General features: G+C 52.2%; 1 protein-coding gene across 1 annotated transcript in view; it reads right to left on the bottom strand.

Annotated features, from left to right (window-relative positions):
• The window catches only part of LOC126581459 (neural-cadherin), a 209,809-nt gene that overhangs the window by 53,104 nt on the left and 138,556 nt on the right, over window positions 1–18,149 (bottom strand). The window contains exon 13 of the mRNA XM_050245133.1: window positions 2,151–2,294. Within this exon, the coding sequence (XP_050101090.1) occupies window positions 2,151–2,294 (144 nt within the window). The remainder of the gene's footprint in view (window positions 1–2,150; window positions 2,295–18,149) is intronic.

Raw genomic sequence — 18,149 nt, 5'->3', positions numbered from 1 at the left:
ACACAAATAGGAACATTTCCTGTAATCCTGGGCACTTTGTTCAGTGTTCTGGTAATAGGTGGCCCAAGATCTTTGCCGTGCCTTTAAGCTGGCGTAGAATATCTGACACCCGGAATGTCGACACACTTCCAACGTTCTTTCCATTCACTTTACTGGAAAAGAGACGTTTGCAGGATGCCAGTGGCAGCTCATCGTTATGAAAAAATCGAGCCCGGTGTTCCAGGGTTGTAAAAGGAATCCATGATGCAGACATTCCCTCCCGACACACGATGGAGGCCACCGTTCTTTCTATCACCAACAACCCATCCACTCTCGTCCGTGCAAAGAGCTTGTTTATTGGAAAAGTTTACCGACTGACAGCAGACAACTGCATATGCGTCCATTATCGAAGCTCCGGGTGCGTGCCATTGCTGCAGATATGTGCTGTTCGAAATTCTGCTCGAACCAACTCGGGGAGGAAGATTATGGGGTTGTGAACTGGGCAATTTAAAACGGAATTGACGCACCGCAATAACCAGCAGAACACAGACCAATTTGCGAGCGTCAATGTTCAACGAGGCACAGGCACTTACGGCTCTGGCCATCATCCTTCCAGCGTGACGACAGCCGTACATCGAGGAACGGTCCCAACCCAACCATGGCCCCAACCGAAAGCAGCGCATCGAAGCACGGCCAACGGTGGCTGGTTTATGTTGCTGTCCAATCGAATTGGCCTCGGTCTATTTCCGGTCGTGTCTGACCCCCACGTCTGGTTGGTAGCTAGCAGGTAGGTAGCCGAACCGAGCCACGTACGGGAGAGGACACCCGGGATGTTCCCAAAAACAGGATCCCAAAAGCCAAACGAAACCCTCAACGTACCAGCCAGACGGCGTCCAGGGTGGACGGGTTCGAACTCCAAAAGCCAAAAACGCTCGACGCTGCACAGAACCGCCGCTCCGGACCGGGACATCGGTATTGCCAGAATATGGTTTTTGGTTGGGAAGGGAAATGGCAGAACAACGGATGTACATGCTCGTCCATCGTTCCGCCGCCAGGAACAAGGTCCTCCACCCTACTCCCCCCCCCTCCCTCTCTCAACCTACGATGACTACCGGCGAGATGTCGGAAGTTATTAAATATATTGCGAAACTTTTGCCGTCACTAATGGTGGACTCCCTTTCTGCTCTCTCTTTCTCTCTCTCCTCTTTCTTGTCTGACTTATAGGAAGTGGAACAGTATTTACGAAAGCCAGCTAGCAACTGACACTATCAATTCGTTACGATATGCTACAAAAAACAGAAACAGAACATTCATGCATGGAGCATTGCTGCTGTAGTGCTGCTGCTGCTGCTGCTTCTGCAGAGACACGTTCCCTCCTGTCGGCTACTACCGTACTCCAGTGATGCATGGCCCATTACACATACACACCAGTACATGGTATTGGTTTTAGTTTGGTCAGGACCGTAGTTTTTTGTGTTTAACTTGACCAAGAAAAGCCCTCCAGCAATACGACAATCTTCTAGCTCGCTGCGGATGTAAAGTACTCGACGGTGTCCTACGGTGTCCAATGGTTGGCCAGGATCTTTATCAAATTATCGAGCTACCAGATTGGTGTGGTGGTGCGGAGGTGGTATGCAACTTTATTGCTTCACTTCCCCTCTCACCGTAGCCGATGTCCATTTATCTCGAAGATTATCGCCCCTGGAGGGTGGTCACGATTTGGCAGGCTCTAGACGCTCCGAGACCATAGGCGCACCAATGGTTGGTATGGGAGGATTTGATAAAAAATCATTGACCAGAACGGGCTTGCTGACCAGCGTGCGGTCGGAATCATCATTTGTGGAGGAGATGGTGCTGTCAAGCGCCGGAGGACACCCACAACCATCCGGTATGTCAGCCACATTGCAGCAATGCTGGCAATACCGCAATAACCACAAGAAACTGTCAGCGGTCTCCCCGGGAGTCGAAGAGGATAAAGGGGAACCATTATTTTTCCCACGAAAACCGGCATGAGGTTCAATTCTTCGATGATTGCTGCCAACAATCGCATGTGGAGCCTAAGAGGTCTATGACTTTTTCCGGATATTCGGACACCACAGGCCCTGCTGTCCGTGTTCAGCAATTTAGTCCGAGCAGATCGTGTGCTAAATATTGAAATGTGTGCTACTTACATTCATCGTGATCCTTGGCGGTGACGGTGAGTACGGTGTGCTGGATGTCCTCGTTCTCGTCCACCTCCGCCTCGTACAGCGCCTTGTCGAAGTACGGTGGGTTGTCATTCTTGTCAGCAATACCAATACGAATGAACTTAGTAACTGTGTGCGAGAGAGGGAGAGAAAATTTGGGAAAAAAAACAAATTAGATCGATGCGGTTCGATAGCGTAATATGCCGAGCATTAGGTCGCTCGGTACACCATTAAGCTGGGACATGTTGTCCACGTTACCAATGATTATTTATGCTGTGCACGAACGGGGGAGTGACGGCTCAAAACTGAAATGGAAAAATCCCGGCAGTTACAACGGATTGGTACGAGACCATCCGGTTCTGATCCAACATGATTTAATTATAAATACAACCAGCAACGATTCCACCGTGGTGCTGATCCACTGATAACCAGAGGCGCAGCCCAGCCCGGTAGTTAGTTTTGATTAATGGGCATATGCAGACCACGCACACGTACACGATAGCGGATGAAATATAGAATTATTTTTTATTTTTATTTCCCGTCGAAGCGCTGCTGACCACGATATCCACGGTGTGTAACCCTTTCCGGCACGATGGATCCGAGCGATCGCTTTGACAAAGGTCGGTTCCGCTCTCCATAAATTACTCGTTCTGTCCCATGAGTTTGTAGTGATTGCTGGACACTAGGTGAGCCGACAGAGAGCCGACTACTTTGTAGCACCACGGATGGCTTTTCGTTGCGATTGATTGACCGGATGCAGCGTCCACTGAGTGACACTTCATCTCGAGTATCGTTTAAGGGAATGATCCCTGATAATGTGGCGCTTGCGGCAAACGACCCTCATACGGGTTTTATAGGAGCGTAGCGACGCTACGAGTCAGCTCGTTACGAAATGCAAACACGGAACCGCATGCAACGATGCGCATCGAATACTGGTGGCAGCAGATACCTAGTACAGTATGTGGAGTATATAATTTAGTTCCCGGAGCCACCACCGAAAACTAAAGCGCATCCCTGCAATCCGTGGTGGACCAGGGCCCAGGCGGTGGCCCCAGGAATGGCGCACGAGTGTGTCACAGAGGCTTCTCTCATTACCATAATGACAGCCAGTCATGCGGCATCGTTCCGGTATGCAGCAGCAGCAGCCAGCGTAGACAGCATGGCAGCCAGACACTTCTACTCTTTCAGTTTCTATCTATCGCCCTTTCTCGGTCGCTCACGGATCCAGCCAGCATACGAGCTTTTCCCTTTTCTTTTTACTTCCCCCACAAACTATTTCATCCGCAGCCCAGAATTCGTCCTTCCCGACATTCCCGGGTGGCCATCACCGAAATGACACCGAAACGGTGCTTTTCCTGCTGCTGCTGCTGCTGCTGCTGCTGCTGGTCTCTCTCTCCTTCTCTCACTGCATCCCAATTGCATAACTTGGCCGGTTAATCCTCAACACACGATCCGCAACGCGACGGACACTCGCGGGACTCCCGGTGACGGTGGCGTTGGCGGTGATGCGTTAAATTACATTCCATGGTAATTAGACGGCAACGAACACCACGCTAACGCCGGGCAAGGATGTTGACAGCCTGTGACCGACCAACGCTGCGTCCAGCCAGGTGACGCTCGCTGCATAATTCGCGTGCGGCATCTCGCGAGCAGGTTTTACGGGAAAGTCTAGGTTTGTTAGGATTTGTTTGGAAATTTGTGTAAAAGTTCATGTAGACGGCATAGTTCTCGTGTGCTGGTTAGTTTGACGGTCGCGTATTTGGTCGTATAAGGGTTTCCTGTGAGACTTATAGTCTTACAGCGATCCACAAGTCACAAGAACTACAAGTCACCAGACTGGAAGTTGATGCTTGCTCGTGTTTGTAATCCGTGACTCCAGTAGCAGTAGACAACAAACGCTGGGTCGTCCACATTCCAAGAGCCCTCTGAGGTGGCGTTATATTTGATTGAAACATAATGCGGTCGATCAGTTCACTCGATCGACGATGTACGACGACAACGATGACGACGGCGATGCCGAAATTGAATGAAAAATTCCTCCCGATGTTTGTCCGGGCCATTGATTGGGTGCACAATTCCGAAAGGCGCCCTTCCACCAAGCGCTTCCAGGAGCTACGGTCTCGCGCACAAACACAATCGAAAAACCGGTTTTTGGATCGGTGAAGGGCGAGAGTTTGGAGACTGCTGTTGGAATAGATTGCGGGCACAAAATGGAAGCGAAAAAAAAGGTAATCCGATGCCAAGGACGTTCTTCAATCACTCACGCAACTCGCATCGCACCGGGAAGGAGTTGGGCAACGGGCCCGGGGAAAATTCGACACCGATACGGCACCTTTCTTGGCGTCAATGAGTGCGGCTCGTACGGCCGCATGCCTTTTGTGTTCCCCGGAAAGGGTGGACGTGTTGTAGAGTGTGTGCGGATTGCTCTACGACGTGTTTGATGAAACGACGATTGACAGATGGGAGTGCGCATAGGTGTGGAGGGGAAAAATAGAAAAATGAAAATCGGAAAATCGAACTGAACGGAGGAACGAAGAAGAAAGAGAACGGACCATCGTGCCGTGGCGGACGATCGACAGACGGATGCGTGCACCGGGCTCGAAAGAGGCCGACTGTATGCGTGTGTTGATTGAAGAGTTTCGAGGAAATATCTTGGGCTTAGAGTTAGGAGCACACATCAACTGCCTGCCTGTCTGCCCACCAAAAACCAACTCCACCAACGCCCCAATCACACCGTCCATCCGCTTCAAACGGATTCTCGCTCGCCCGTAAGACTCGCTCGCTCCATACTTTCCACTGCTTTCACCTGGCCTGTGAAAGGCGCGGCAAAAGTTGATTGGAAAGTTTGAAATTGAGATTGGAAATGTGTTGTCCTCACCCTGCGGAGAGCGCGAGTAAAGGACGTGACCAAGGCCCGGTGGACCGGTGTTGTGGATGCTGTACACCAGGCCACCGTTGAATCGGCCACAAGCATCTCACACATCACACGGCCAACGTACGCACCTGACACACTTTCACAAACGCAGAGGAAGCAAAAAACATACCCCATCTTCCACTGGGTTGATGAAGTGGCATGTGGCGTGGTGTAGAGCGCGGAGCGTTTGGAGAGCGCATAATCATGGTCGTAGACATGCGTCTGTAACAGCTGGACCGAAACCATCCATGGGCCATGGTCGGTGTGGTGAATGTATTGAATTTTTAGCGAAATGATTGTAATCCGGTTATTGCCGTAATTTGGTTTTGCGCTCGTTCGCATACAGATGAGTGTGGTGCACCTGGAACACCATGGCCGCCAGTTGCCGCTCATTCCTTGTTCGATATCTCATTCGTGTGTGGTGTGGTGTTGAGAATTTATGATAAAGCTACAGCTTGGCTGCTCGGTTCATTGCGAAACTGCGGAACCAGACAGCACCAACCGTCGCTGGGGCTCTGCCAGCAAACCGTAAACCACGAATCAATTTCTCTTTGGCTCTTCACAGCAGCAGCAGCATTGGTGTTTGACGATGCGTAAGACAGATTACTACACGAGATTCGTCTGCTCGAGGGTTCCCTTTGGCCGTCTGGTATGCTTTTGATCATTTTGAGCATCACCGGGCACTGGGAACCGGGAACATATATTCTGCTGACTCCACTGACCAACGTCACTGTTTGATTGGTGGATTTTGTTTGGACAGTAAATCGATTGGATGTCCGCGAATCGTGCGCATAAAAGTGAACATGTGGACGAAAGAATCCAAAATGAATGTGCCTGTGAGGTCGGTGAACTGACTTCACTTTGCCACCGAGGCCGTAATTCCTCGAGCATTAAAAGCTACGAGCGGCATGACACTCGCTGCGCTCTGTCTCGCTTTTTGAAACAAAAAACAAAAATCTCCAAGCAATGGCGCTAGAGCTCTTGAAGCACGCGGGCTAACAATGAAGTAAATGGCGATTGGTAGCACCCTTGCAGTGGACAATCGAGCTCGTGGCTTTTCACTTTCGGCTTCCGCCATTCGCATCGCTCGGTGTGTTCCAGGGAAAGCTTTAGGCCGTCACCGCCGATGGTCAAAGTGAAGCATTCAGGCGAATGTGTTCAGCTCGCTGTGGACCGCACGATTCTATCCTGAATGCTGCTGCGCCAGCCACTAAATTGTGCCGACTGTATACATTTCAACTAAACAATCGACCACCCACCACTCGAGACAGAGAGCGAGAGAGAGAGAGAGAGAGCTCGAAAGGCAAACCCACATAAAGCTGCCCACATGAATGACGATAGCATGGATACGGAGCAGGGATTTCAAAGGGTGGGTCTGAGAGGTGGACATAAAACACATACCGTACCGTGCACCGACTCTGGCACTGGCCAGGACTAGTAGTGACCATCAATAGCAGTTATCGGACTGCCACAACAGTTCTCTCGCTTCGCTTTAGGATTAACTATGGGTAAGAGGTATGAAGTATGAGTGCGAGTGATGCGGGGTGGAAATCAATGTTGCACCGGACCCAGCGAACCGGAAACCGGAACCGAGCCGCCCGCGGAAATGGGAATCCATCACAAACCTTCCGTCTTCCGTATGGTGGTGTGTGTCTGTGTTTGTCGGTGCTTTTGGCTTGGCAAACCTCGAACGGAACGGAACGGGCCGGAACGGAGCCATTTCCGGTTGAGAGTATCCCTCGGAGCTCGGTGCTGCTGATGGTGAGTGATTGTTAGCAAATAGTTGGTTCCGGTGCATGGAACGGATCGTGTCCGGCGGTGTGGATGGTGTGGTGGTGAGGTCGATTTGCCTGAGACACAGCACTGGCTGGTTCTGGCTCATTCTGGTGACCGATTCCGATGTAAAGCAAGTAACGTATTTGCCAGAGGCCCTACCCCTCCGATCCCGGTTGCATATGAGAAGGCCACAATGTTTGATCTGCATTTGGAAGTCCACACTACCTGCACGGACACGGCATCGTGCTACAGTGGACGTCGACTACGACGACGCTGATGATGATGATGATAGAGAATGAAATGGGCACTGAATGGGAGTTTAAAAGTGTTATTTACACAAACTAAACCTCCAACCCCTTAGCTCAGCACCATGCTGGTCGGTCTGGAACATAGTTTCGAGCTAAACGGCGGCCGATGGCGATGCTGTGGACGCACGGGACCGCATTAAGCGCTACAACGAAACAACGATGCTACTGTAGGGTTGTGAGGCGTGAAGTTGAAAACCGAAACTCACACGATTCTCGATTCAGCAAAGAGCCATCACAGACCATGGCCATGCGGCTGTCCTACGTGGTTGGTGACGTGCTGTGACGGTTGCTGTTGAGCATGGCCAACGTGTGAACTAGTTACACACTAATCGGAGCTTGTGGAACGGCGCCATTTCCAGCGGTCGTAACAGGGGGTGGCGCTCGGACAGCGATAGAGTGGTTTGTTAGGAAAACAGTTTTTGCCAGGGACTAAAAGGACTTTTCAGCCACCATGATTAGTTTGCTTTAGTGTTGTTCGTTCCTGTGTTGCAAATGTTGTTGATAAAACGCATCAATTTTGTTTCCTTTCATCGTTTTCCTAAAGCAAAATAATCATTTGAGTCTTTTTGATTTTTAGGTATAAACATTCATCGAATCCATGCGTCTCAAACTTATTTTAGCATGCGAAACGCAGAAAAAAGTATCAACTAGTCCGCGAGCCATTACACCAAATAATTTGGAGCTGTATGGCTTTATTAATTTTGTTTTTCTGCACCAACCGGTGCTGCCGTTCCGTTGGCACAACTCGATGATGGAGGCGCCCTTCGAAATGGAGGCGCCAGGTGACCGGTACTTTCAACGGTCTCTTATCGAAATTTAAAAGAACCGTTTAGAGGTTTCTCACATTACATTATTTGGTGAATGTTGAAATGTTGAAAATATATTTCTTCATAAAATTTTTCAAATTCTAATATAATTGCAGATATATCAGCAAACTTCAATTACTACATGTACATAGCACAAAATTACAAAGTAAAGTAAAGAAGAATTACAAACAAAACTATTGATATGTGATACAAATTTTTAGGCTGATGGTTTCCATGAAAAATCAGTTAAAAGGTAAATTGCTTGCAACTTTTTTTTGCATTCTGTACATTTAAAGACCAAACTAAACACACATATCCAACGTGAACGTGACCGCGGGTCACATAAAATAATTTGGCGAGTTTGAGACCCCTGCTTTAATTCATGAGAAACTTGAGTAATGCTGCTAATTGTCGATAACATATCCGATAGAATGACCACGAAAAGAAAACTATTTCCAACCGCCACTGAAATGGTTAAGAAAATGCCTCCGAAATATAAACCACTTTTTTCGTCCATTACAAAATTCAAAATATTCTCCTTTGCAGACCAACACGTTTGATGTACGGCAAACGCCCAAACCTGTGGTGATTATTTTCCTACAAGCAACATACGACATGGCAGCAAACTTTACAACATGATCAACATTTTCTCCTGTTTTCTTTCGCTCGTTTTTAGCGAAAACTTTGCGGCAAACATTATGTTTGCGTTACGCATTACGCGATACAGCAAATGATCCTCTCCGCCAAAAAAAAAGGTGGACGATGGAACGAGAGACCGGGACCACATTCCGTTCGGTTTTCTGTATCCCGGACATGCCCGCTAGGGTGGACGATGTCGCCCGGAGCGAAAGAGTGTTTGGTGTGTGCGCCCGTTGGCACAATCTTAAAATTCCTTCCTGAAGCCGGGGGAAACACATGCACACATGCCCCGCAGGTTGGGAAAGTTTAATGTTTACGAGTGCGCAATACAATAACTCCCAGGTGCTTAATCCTTCCGACGTACCGTGGTTCTTCTTTGTATGATGTGCTGCGTCTAATCTTATCGGACCACCCTCCTTCCCTTTCTCCTGCGCTTCACGCTGGTTGATCCACGGTTTACGGAGATTCCTCTTCGCCTTCGTTTTTTTTGTGTATCGCGTTAAAAGCAAACTTTTCATCGTTTTCAGCGGAAAAGCCTGCAGTTAATGCGTGTGTAACCCCTTTCCCTTTCGTGGGTTGCTCACAAGGGAGGGGGGTAACATACACGCCCCCTACTTACTTACGAGACAACCTCACACGCATACGCACTGGCACGATGGTGGAGGGAAAATTAAATTTTTCACCCAAAGTAATAGCCGCGTGGCCGTCGTTGCCACCACCACCAAGTGCTCGCAAATCCTTTTGCCCCCAAACAAGGGGATGAAGGGTGAGCTTTTTCCGAGAAAATTGATACCAACAAACATACACACAGACACCTTCCACACATGTGCACGTGGGCGTTTGAAGTCAAAAATATGAAGGTCGCGTAGCACGTCGCGACCGCCGCCAACGGCATAACAAGGGGACAGGCGGACGAGGGTTTATGCTAGAGCATAAATATTTACAATGTGCCAATGTGCCGGTCGCTTGTCCCTTGACCACACTTCCTCCCTCCCATTTTTCTTTCATTCCCCGATGCTGAACCAGAGGTCCCTTGGTGCCACTCGCCTTCCCTCCCGGAGGACCTTCGCCAGCATCATGGACGCAGAGAGATGCTTATTGACAGCTACTCTGTAGACGTGTTTTCGCGAACGCTGTTGGAAAACCACGGAATCACGGAAGAACCACGGGAAGTTCTGGGAGGAGTGAGCGCAGGCTGGGAGGCAGAAGGCCGCTTCGAACAGGCGCACTGGTCTGGAAAGTGAGAAAGTGAAAAAACGACTGTTTTGGAGGCAGAAAGGAGGCCCGCGTGCCTCGGCAAAATCGTACGGGTGTTAGTGATAACCGATAACAAGTGCAGAAAGTGCTCGAGTGCAAAGTACTCGATCGAGCCTGGGCTCGATCCAGCTGCAGCCTAACGCAGCTGGGCAATGGACAGAAAGAGAGAGGCTACATCGCCTCCTGCGGATGCCGATTGCGTGCGGCGATCTAGGCGATTAGCGGAAAACGTAAGCTCCGCGAATGTGAATTACAACGAGGACTCGGAGAATGAACCCCCAGAATGCACTGCTGGAAAGCACCGTTATAGCCGCAACATGAGCGAGCATGATCGTTTCGAAGCGCTCATGGCGATGCTCACGTCACTCAAAAAGGACCTAGGCAGCATGGCTGCCAAGGTCAGTTACCTCGAGAAAGAGCTCGACGAGTGTAAAAAGGACAATGCGGTACTGCAGCTCCGGATCGATACATTGGTAGCTGCGCAGAGAACAGCACCTGTACGCCAGGAACGAGAAAATCCTGCTCAGCAAGGACCCGAGTGTCAGCAGCGACCCGAGCGGACGGCAATGGTGGCACCGCACACCTTTGCAGAACTCATCAAGGAACCAGGAGAAGGCGAGGGCTGGAACACGGTCGGAAAGCAGGGTCGTGTCGTCCGAGCCAGCCGAGCAGCAGCCACGCAACCGCGAGAAGTCACGGCCCCCGCGAGGCGACTTCTCCCAACCGGTCGGACAGACGTCTTGAAGATACAGTTGCCGGAGGGGCAGGCCTTCCTCGACGTCTGCCGCAAGCTGCAAGAAGAATCGGCGATGGGTGTGAAGATGATGGCACCACGGCAAAGCAGGCAAGGGGACGTGCTGCTAAAGATGCCACGCTTAGCGGACAGCGAGCAGGTGGCTGGAGCAGTACGGCAATGCCTGGGAAAGGACACCAAGACCACTGTAGTGCAGCAACTACTGGAGGTAGCAGTACACAACATCGACCCAGTGGCAGAGGCTGACGATGTTAAGGCGGCAATCGTGAATGCACTAGGCCCATCTGGAAGAGCAAATCTGGTGACAGTGGCCATGAGGCGCATGCAGGATCAGCAGCAGCGGGCTAGGGTAAGGCTACCGGCCAAACAAACCCACAGCATATGCGGGAAGATGGTGTCTATCATAAGGACAACATGTTTGGTACAACCATCAGAGCCGCCACCACCAGAACGCAAACGCTGTCGCCGCTGCCTAGAAATGGGACACGAAGCCCGAATGTGCAGCGGGCCAGATCGCTCGGATTACTGCGTGCGCTGTGCTATGCCAGGACACCACTCCAGGAGCTGCACAGAGACGCCGAAATGTCTCAAGTGCGGCGGTCCTCACCCGGTAGGCGCCAGAGCGTGCGGTGTCGTCTCCTCTTCGTAGAGCTACAGACGAGCGACAATGGATGCAGCGCAGCCGCAATCCGAGTAATACAGCTGAACTGCAACCGGAGTAGAGCGGCGCAGGACCTCCTGAACCAGACCGCTAGAGAAGAGGGAGCAGACGTATGCCTGGTGTCGGAACCGTACCCGCCCCCAACGAATGGAAGATGGCAGACGGACAGAGTAGGAACGTGTGCCATAATTGCCAGCGGACGACACCCGATCCAGAAACGGATAAGCTCCAGCGAAACAGGCATAGTGGTGGCGAACGTTAGTGGTGTAACGTTTGCCAGCTGCTATGCTCCGCCATCGTGGAACATCGACCGTTTCCGCTGCCTGCTGGATAGTCTCACTGTTTTGCTGAGAAGCTGCCCCCGAGTCGTGGTGGGGGGCGACTTCAATGCGAAAGCAACCGAGTGGGGAAGCCGAAGTCACAACAACCGGGGCATAGAACTGTTGTCAACCATGCAGGATTTGGGTTTGATCCTGATGAACAGGGGCAATACTCCAACCTACCTAGGAAGCGGCGCTGCGGGGCCCTCGATCGTCGATTTGACCTTTGCCAGCCCCTCGATCATCGGCCAAAACGACTGGCACGTCTCACCCGAAGATATGCTGTCGGACCACGCAGGCATCGTATTCACCGTCCAACCGGGAACCCCCCCTACAGCAGCAGGGAGGCAAAGCGGACTACTACCTACCACCTCTGCACAACAACTGCAATTCAGGCGATGGAGAGTGAGCCACTTCGCACGAGAAGCGTTTTTATTAACGCTGGAAGACATCCGCTTCACGGAGGCAACAGAGTTGGCGGACATCACTCGCCTGCTGGTCAAGGCATGCGATCTCTCTATGCCGCGTGCTAGTGGAAACCCTGCCACAAAATCAGTTTACTGGTGGACCGAGGAAATCCGAGCACTGCGGAAAGACTGCCGAAAAGCCCGAAAGATGCTCCATAAAGCAAGGAACCCGGACACTAGAGCTACCAGGGCAGAGATCTACCGCGCGGCGAAGCGCGCACTAACCAAAGCGATCCGCGCCAGCAAGAGATCGAAAATCGCGGAGCTTGCCATCTCTCTTGATGACAACCCGTGGGGGAATGCGTTCCAGCTGGCAATGGGGTGGATGCGTGGCGGACGAACACCACAGGAAATGGACCCGGTGGTCCTGTTGCAGATAATCAGTGTGCTGTTCCCCCACCACGATCCCATGGAGTGGCCTGCTAGAACCCTCAGCCACAATGCGCAATCTCTCCGAGAAGTGACTGACAGCGAGCTTCTGGACATTGCGGCCCGGCTGGCCACCAAGAAAGCTCCAGGACCCGACGGGATACCGAACGTGGCCGTAGCAACATCTATGGCGAAGTATCCGGCAGTCTACCGCCAACTGTTCCAGGAACTGCTGAACAACTGCGAGTTCCCGACAGAATGGAAGGTGCAGCGCTTGGTTCTCCTTCCCAAGCCGGGTAAGCAACCCGGAAGCGCGTCCTCCTACCGGCCGCTCTGCCTGCTGAATACCGTCGGCAAGGTATTCGAGCGAGTCTTGCTGAGTCGACTCAATGACTACGTTGAGCACGCAACGGACGGCGCGCGACTCTCGACCAGGCAATTTGGCTTCCGGAAGGGGAGATCGACGATCAGTGCGATAGAGGCAGTCCTGGATCATGCTAAGCACGCTCTATCTTTCGGCGTAAGCAATGGGCGAAACAAGCGATGTTGTGCTGTCGTTGCACTTGACGTTCGCAACGCCTTTAACTCCGCGAGCTGGACGCGGATCGGCCAAGCCCTCAACCGTATGGCCGTTCCAGAGCCCCTGCTGCGAATAATCGGCCAGTACTTCCGGGGCAGAATACTGCAGTACCAGACATCTCAGGGGATTCTGTCGAGAGCGGTCACAGCTGGAGTTCCACAAGGGTCGATTCTCGGGCCAACCCTGTGGAACATCTTGTACGACAGTGTGCTGGCCGTCCAGCTTCCACCGGACTGCAGCATCTACGCATACGCAGACGACGTCATAATCACGGCTCTCGCAACAACACCAGCACTGGCGATTGAGCTAGCAACAGAGGCAGTCGATGCGGTGCGGGGATGGATGATTGCTCACGACTTGAAGCTGGCTACAGAGAAGACGGAGACCCTAGTCTTCACGTCGATGAGGAAAGACAGGGTCACGGCTTACGAGATGGATGGACAGGCACTCAGCGTATCGAGAAGCATCCGATACTTGGGCGTGATGCTGCAAGAGCGCCTCCAGTGGGGGCCACACGTTCAGTTCATAGCGGAGAAGGCAATGAAGCAGGTCCAGGCTCTCCGGTTTGCCATGCGGAACCACGGCGGACCGTCGAGCCAGTCCCGGAAGATCATAGCCAGCGTCATCGACTCGACACTGTGCTACGCTGCCCCCATATGGGCAGAGCAAGCGACGAATCTGCAATGTAACCGGCGCATCCTGCAACGAGTGCAACGCGAAATGGCGAAAGGCGTCGCCAGCACCTTCCGCACCGCTAGTTACTGGTCGGCGGTACTCCTGGCTAGGCTTGTCCCAATATGCCTACGACTGAACGAAGATGCCCGCTGCTACAGGGCCACCCGCGAACACCAGGCCTGCGCTCTGACAATCCGGAAGCGCGAGCGCGCCGCAACGTTCCAGGCCTGGCAACAGGAATGGGACAAGGAGAAGGACGACAGGACGGCGAGCCTTCACAGTCGGTGGATTCGTCGCGTTATCCCGGATGTGGAGCGGTGGTTCAGCAGGAACCATGGACAAGTAAACTTTCACCTGTCGCAGATTCTTTCCGGCCACGGCTTCTTCCGTGAATATCTGCACGGCAGAGGGTTTACTCGGTCCCCAGACTGCACCAACTGTCACGGAGTGCCAGAGACCCCGGAACATGTGTTGTTCGAATGTCCTCGGTTCAGCGCTGTTCGGGATCAATGCCTGACGGAGGGAGGCACGATTCTGACGCCGGAAGCGCTTTTGGAGCACATGCTCCAGGGGACACACGAATGGGACAACGTGAGTCGAGCCGCCCGGGACATCACCTCTCAACTGCAACGTGAATGGGCCGAGGAGCAGGCCAGAGTAGCACGACTTGAGGCAGCGGCAGCTCCCGCCCTAGCGGCCGCAATCATCGAAACGCGCCGTTTACGGTACAACGCGGCACAGCGTCGACGACGAGCAGAGAGACGTCAGCTCTCATCTTCATCGGAGGCAGGGCAGCGCGTCGCCCTGCAACGGCAGCAGCGCAACGCACGAGCACGGGATCGGAGAGCAGCCAGGACGATAGAGGCTGATCCGACGAAACGGCAAGTGGTGGAGGCACGACTCCGCCTACGACGAGCACAGGACGAGCTCCGCGCAGCCCTAACATCGGGGAATTTGGAGGAGGTCGAGCGCTGTCGACGAGCTGTCGACGAAGAAGCAGCGGTCCTCGCAGTGGAGAGGCGATTTCGGCGTCGGCTCCTGCAACAACAGCCAAGGGAAGCGATAGGACGCCCGGTTCCTGTCGCTAACGCGGCGTAATGGGCTCTCGCCCGCTCTGAGAGGAGCAGTGCGAAGAGTTCAGTGGTGGGAGTGAGTGGGAGGGCCGGCTGCACCAGCGGATTAGCCTGAAAAGGAACGGATTGCCGTTGGTGTGGCAGAGGGCCGGAGACCGTTTAGGTTAATAAATGGTTGTTCTAAAAAAAAGCATCATGGACGCACGTGAAACGCACGCATAAAACTTTAAGCAATCTGCATCGTTAGCGAAAGGTCGACGATGACGACGACGACGAGAACGTTAACCAGAACCTCCCGGCCCGGTTCTCGGCCTCTTGATGATATGCAAATGCTTCGACCCGCTGTGTTGTCATTTGAATTCCAAGCATAAAACGCACCATTCCGTGTATGTGTGTGGGCGAGCTGGAACGACAAGCGTGCCGACGACGACGACGACGACGACGATCTCATCATGCTCACCACGCAGCACCATCGATCGCGCAGGACACGGAACACGAGGAGCCGAGGAGCATAAGAACATGGTTCCGCATCACTCCGAAGGTGTCATGGCGCACACAATCCAAAATGGTATAAACGTTTAAAACGTCAACTGCACGTTCGTTTTGTCGTCGAGGACCAGCGGTGCGCCCCCGCTTTTAGTTATGACCAACACAATCGAGCGACCAACCTGAAAGCGAGGAACTGTTAAGTGAAAAACGGAAAATCTTTTCCACCGCCTACCCCGCGGACACTCGCCACAGTTATACATGGACCTTCCGCGTGTCACGCCACTCTATTCGTCGTGCATTGTGTATTGTAGCATTGCGATCCACTTCGGTCCGTGCTCGTTGTCGACCGTTTGCCTATTTTTTTTTCGTCTGCAACTCTCGGTCCAGTCCTCCAAGTCGACATCGCGTACTCGACCGGAAACCGGGTCTGGCCGTCGGTCCGTTTTTCGTCTGTTGGTTAGTTAGGATGCTATAAAATTTATAGCCCCCGGGCCGGGGCCATCTGCACGCCGGTACTCGGGCAACACAACCAACCAACCAACTCGCATTCACTGCGCGATCGTTCGTTGGTGGCGGAAAGAGGTTGTGCTTTCTGTGGAATGCTAGCTTTCTAGCAATTCCTTCGTCTGGTATCCGGTATCCGGGTAGCACAGCAAGGGTGGCAATGCAAAGAGCCCGGGTCCTGAGAGGGAGTTCCAAAAATACAGAAAAAAATCCCTCGACAAGAGATCGAGCGAGAGAGAGTTAAGATGGTCGGCCGTGATTGCGGCCAGAACGATCGGTGCCAGAGCATCTTTTTGCGGTTGCCGCTCGCCAGCGACAGCGTGCCGGGTCGTAAAATGTGAAAATGAACACCAACACCAACGGCACCGGCACCAGATTGTGCTTTATGTGTGAGCCCCCGGTGCGATTGCCGGTTACAATCAAAATTATTTACATAAAACTTAGATTTCCTCTGCACGATAGTGCGCTAATGCGCGTGTTCCCTTCGGACTCGGCCGAAAAAGCTCACTCGCGTTGGATAAATAAACGCGTTTATGGTAAGTTTGTACGATGGATCACAAGCCATTATACGGCTACGAGACAGGAAACACGAGTCGCAGCACCGGAGCACTGTTTTGTTGTGCTTCATTTTAATGTTTTGCTATGGTTGTAGTTGTGCCAAGGCGCATTTTAATATCCTCTGCACCGCGGTTCGCTGTGTTTGTTAAGCAACTTTACGATCGTGAAGAGCCGTGGAGCCGACGCTTTCCATCCGGCGGGGAACTCTTGTCGTGTGGCGGAAGATGCTGAACTAACTGGCAGCGCCCAGGATGCGACATTGATAACGGCATTGATTATTGCTCAAGAGGCCGAACACCGAAATGGCTGGCTGGCTTCTCGGAAACCGGATGTTACCGAAATGTTTCGCTGAACCGAGCTGCCAGCATGGCAGTGAAACAATAAACAGTTATTCGGGGTAAATATTTTCCTTTCGAATCCAAATTTCCAGCCAAAGGGCCAGCGAGTGAGCGCGTGAGCTGGGCAGCTGCGTCGAAATTCGAAAACCGGCGAAGCCATTATCGGGCCGGGGTTCGAGAGCGACTGCATTAGTTGGGAAAATAGCGCACCGGGACGAGGCTTTTCATGATTTTACTTTTTTCTTTCTTCTTCTGCTCCCGCGATAACCGCCAGCATGGAAAACAATCCGAAAGCGAAAGATATTTGTTTTGGGGAAAATGGGAGACCGCGCCAGAATAAGCTGCCATCATTTGTGGAGCGCATTTTGCGGTGAACGCCGGACCACAAGCGCCGGTTCCGGGGGATCGCTATTGAAATCAATAACATCAAATAACCACAAATGTTGCTGCTGCTGCTGGTGGCTGCTCGTGGCTGCTCTTTTACCACAGACTAGTGAAGCCACATGCCAACATAATCCGCGATCATAAATTGTGTGCAGCGCACTGGCAACTGGCAACTCGCGCTCGGAACCGTTTCCTTGGCGATACAAACCGACACCGACACCGATAGTGCTGTGGTCGCACTGCAATTTCGGCAATGTGCTGCTGCTGCTCGAACGGCACTCGATAAAAAAAGATCTTTTTGCGATCCTCTTCCCTAAACTCCCGCCGATTGGAGCGATAGGATGATGGTCGAAGATAACGGAGCAAGAGAGAGAGAGAGAGCTTTTCGTCGAAATGGCATCAAGCAACAGCATTTTAGTGGTTGCAACCTAGACAACTAGGTACGCTCTCGTTCTCTCTTCTCTCCTCTAGGCACATAATTGACTTCACAGGCAAACGCGAGTTGCGGAAAATCTCTGCCAGGCATTCCGGGGCATTCTGGTCGCCCATTCACCCCGGTGCCTGTGCTATCGATAATTTATTGCCTTTCAGGCAGCGATTTAGTAAGAAAATGCCACACCACCGAACGGAATGGAATGGAACGGAACAGGCCGAGGCAAAATCAGCCCGAGGATATGCTGCCTGTGCCTTATTTATGCCTCCTGCTTATGCGGCGCTTTTGCGTCCTCACTCACTGCTGCTGCACGTAGGGCAAGTAAAAGAGTGAGAGTGCTGTACGCCAAGGAAGGAGCAAAAGGATGAAGGTGATCTGTTTTATTTATTCACTTCAGAGCGTCGTCGTCGTCGTCACAGAGAGGATGTGCGGGTGTGTGGTTGTGTGGGTATATTTGGTCGGTCGGTTGAGTTGGGCTATAACTCCGGCACATAATTTATGGTCACACTGGAAGCTGCTGGCAGCGAAAGATTATTGCCTGCCGAGGAACGCGTAGACACAATGATGTATCTGTTCGCCTTCGCGTGTGATGCCCCCTCCTCAATCACCTTCCCCTCCCGGTGTGACCGAAAACTAAAAGTAAACCCCATCCGGAACCATATGTGTGCTTTTGAGGAGA

The sequence above is a fragment of the Anopheles aquasalis genome, chromosome 2 (genome assembly GCF_943734665.1).
Source record: "Anopheles aquasalis chromosome 2, idAnoAquaMG_Q_19, whole genome shotgun sequence".
NCBI classification, from domain to species: domain Eukaryota; kingdom Metazoa; phylum Arthropoda; class Insecta; order Diptera; family Culicidae; genus Anopheles; species Anopheles aquasalis.
Note: the sequence above shows the minus strand (reverse complement) of the source record. Positions and strands in the feature narration are given on the sequence as shown.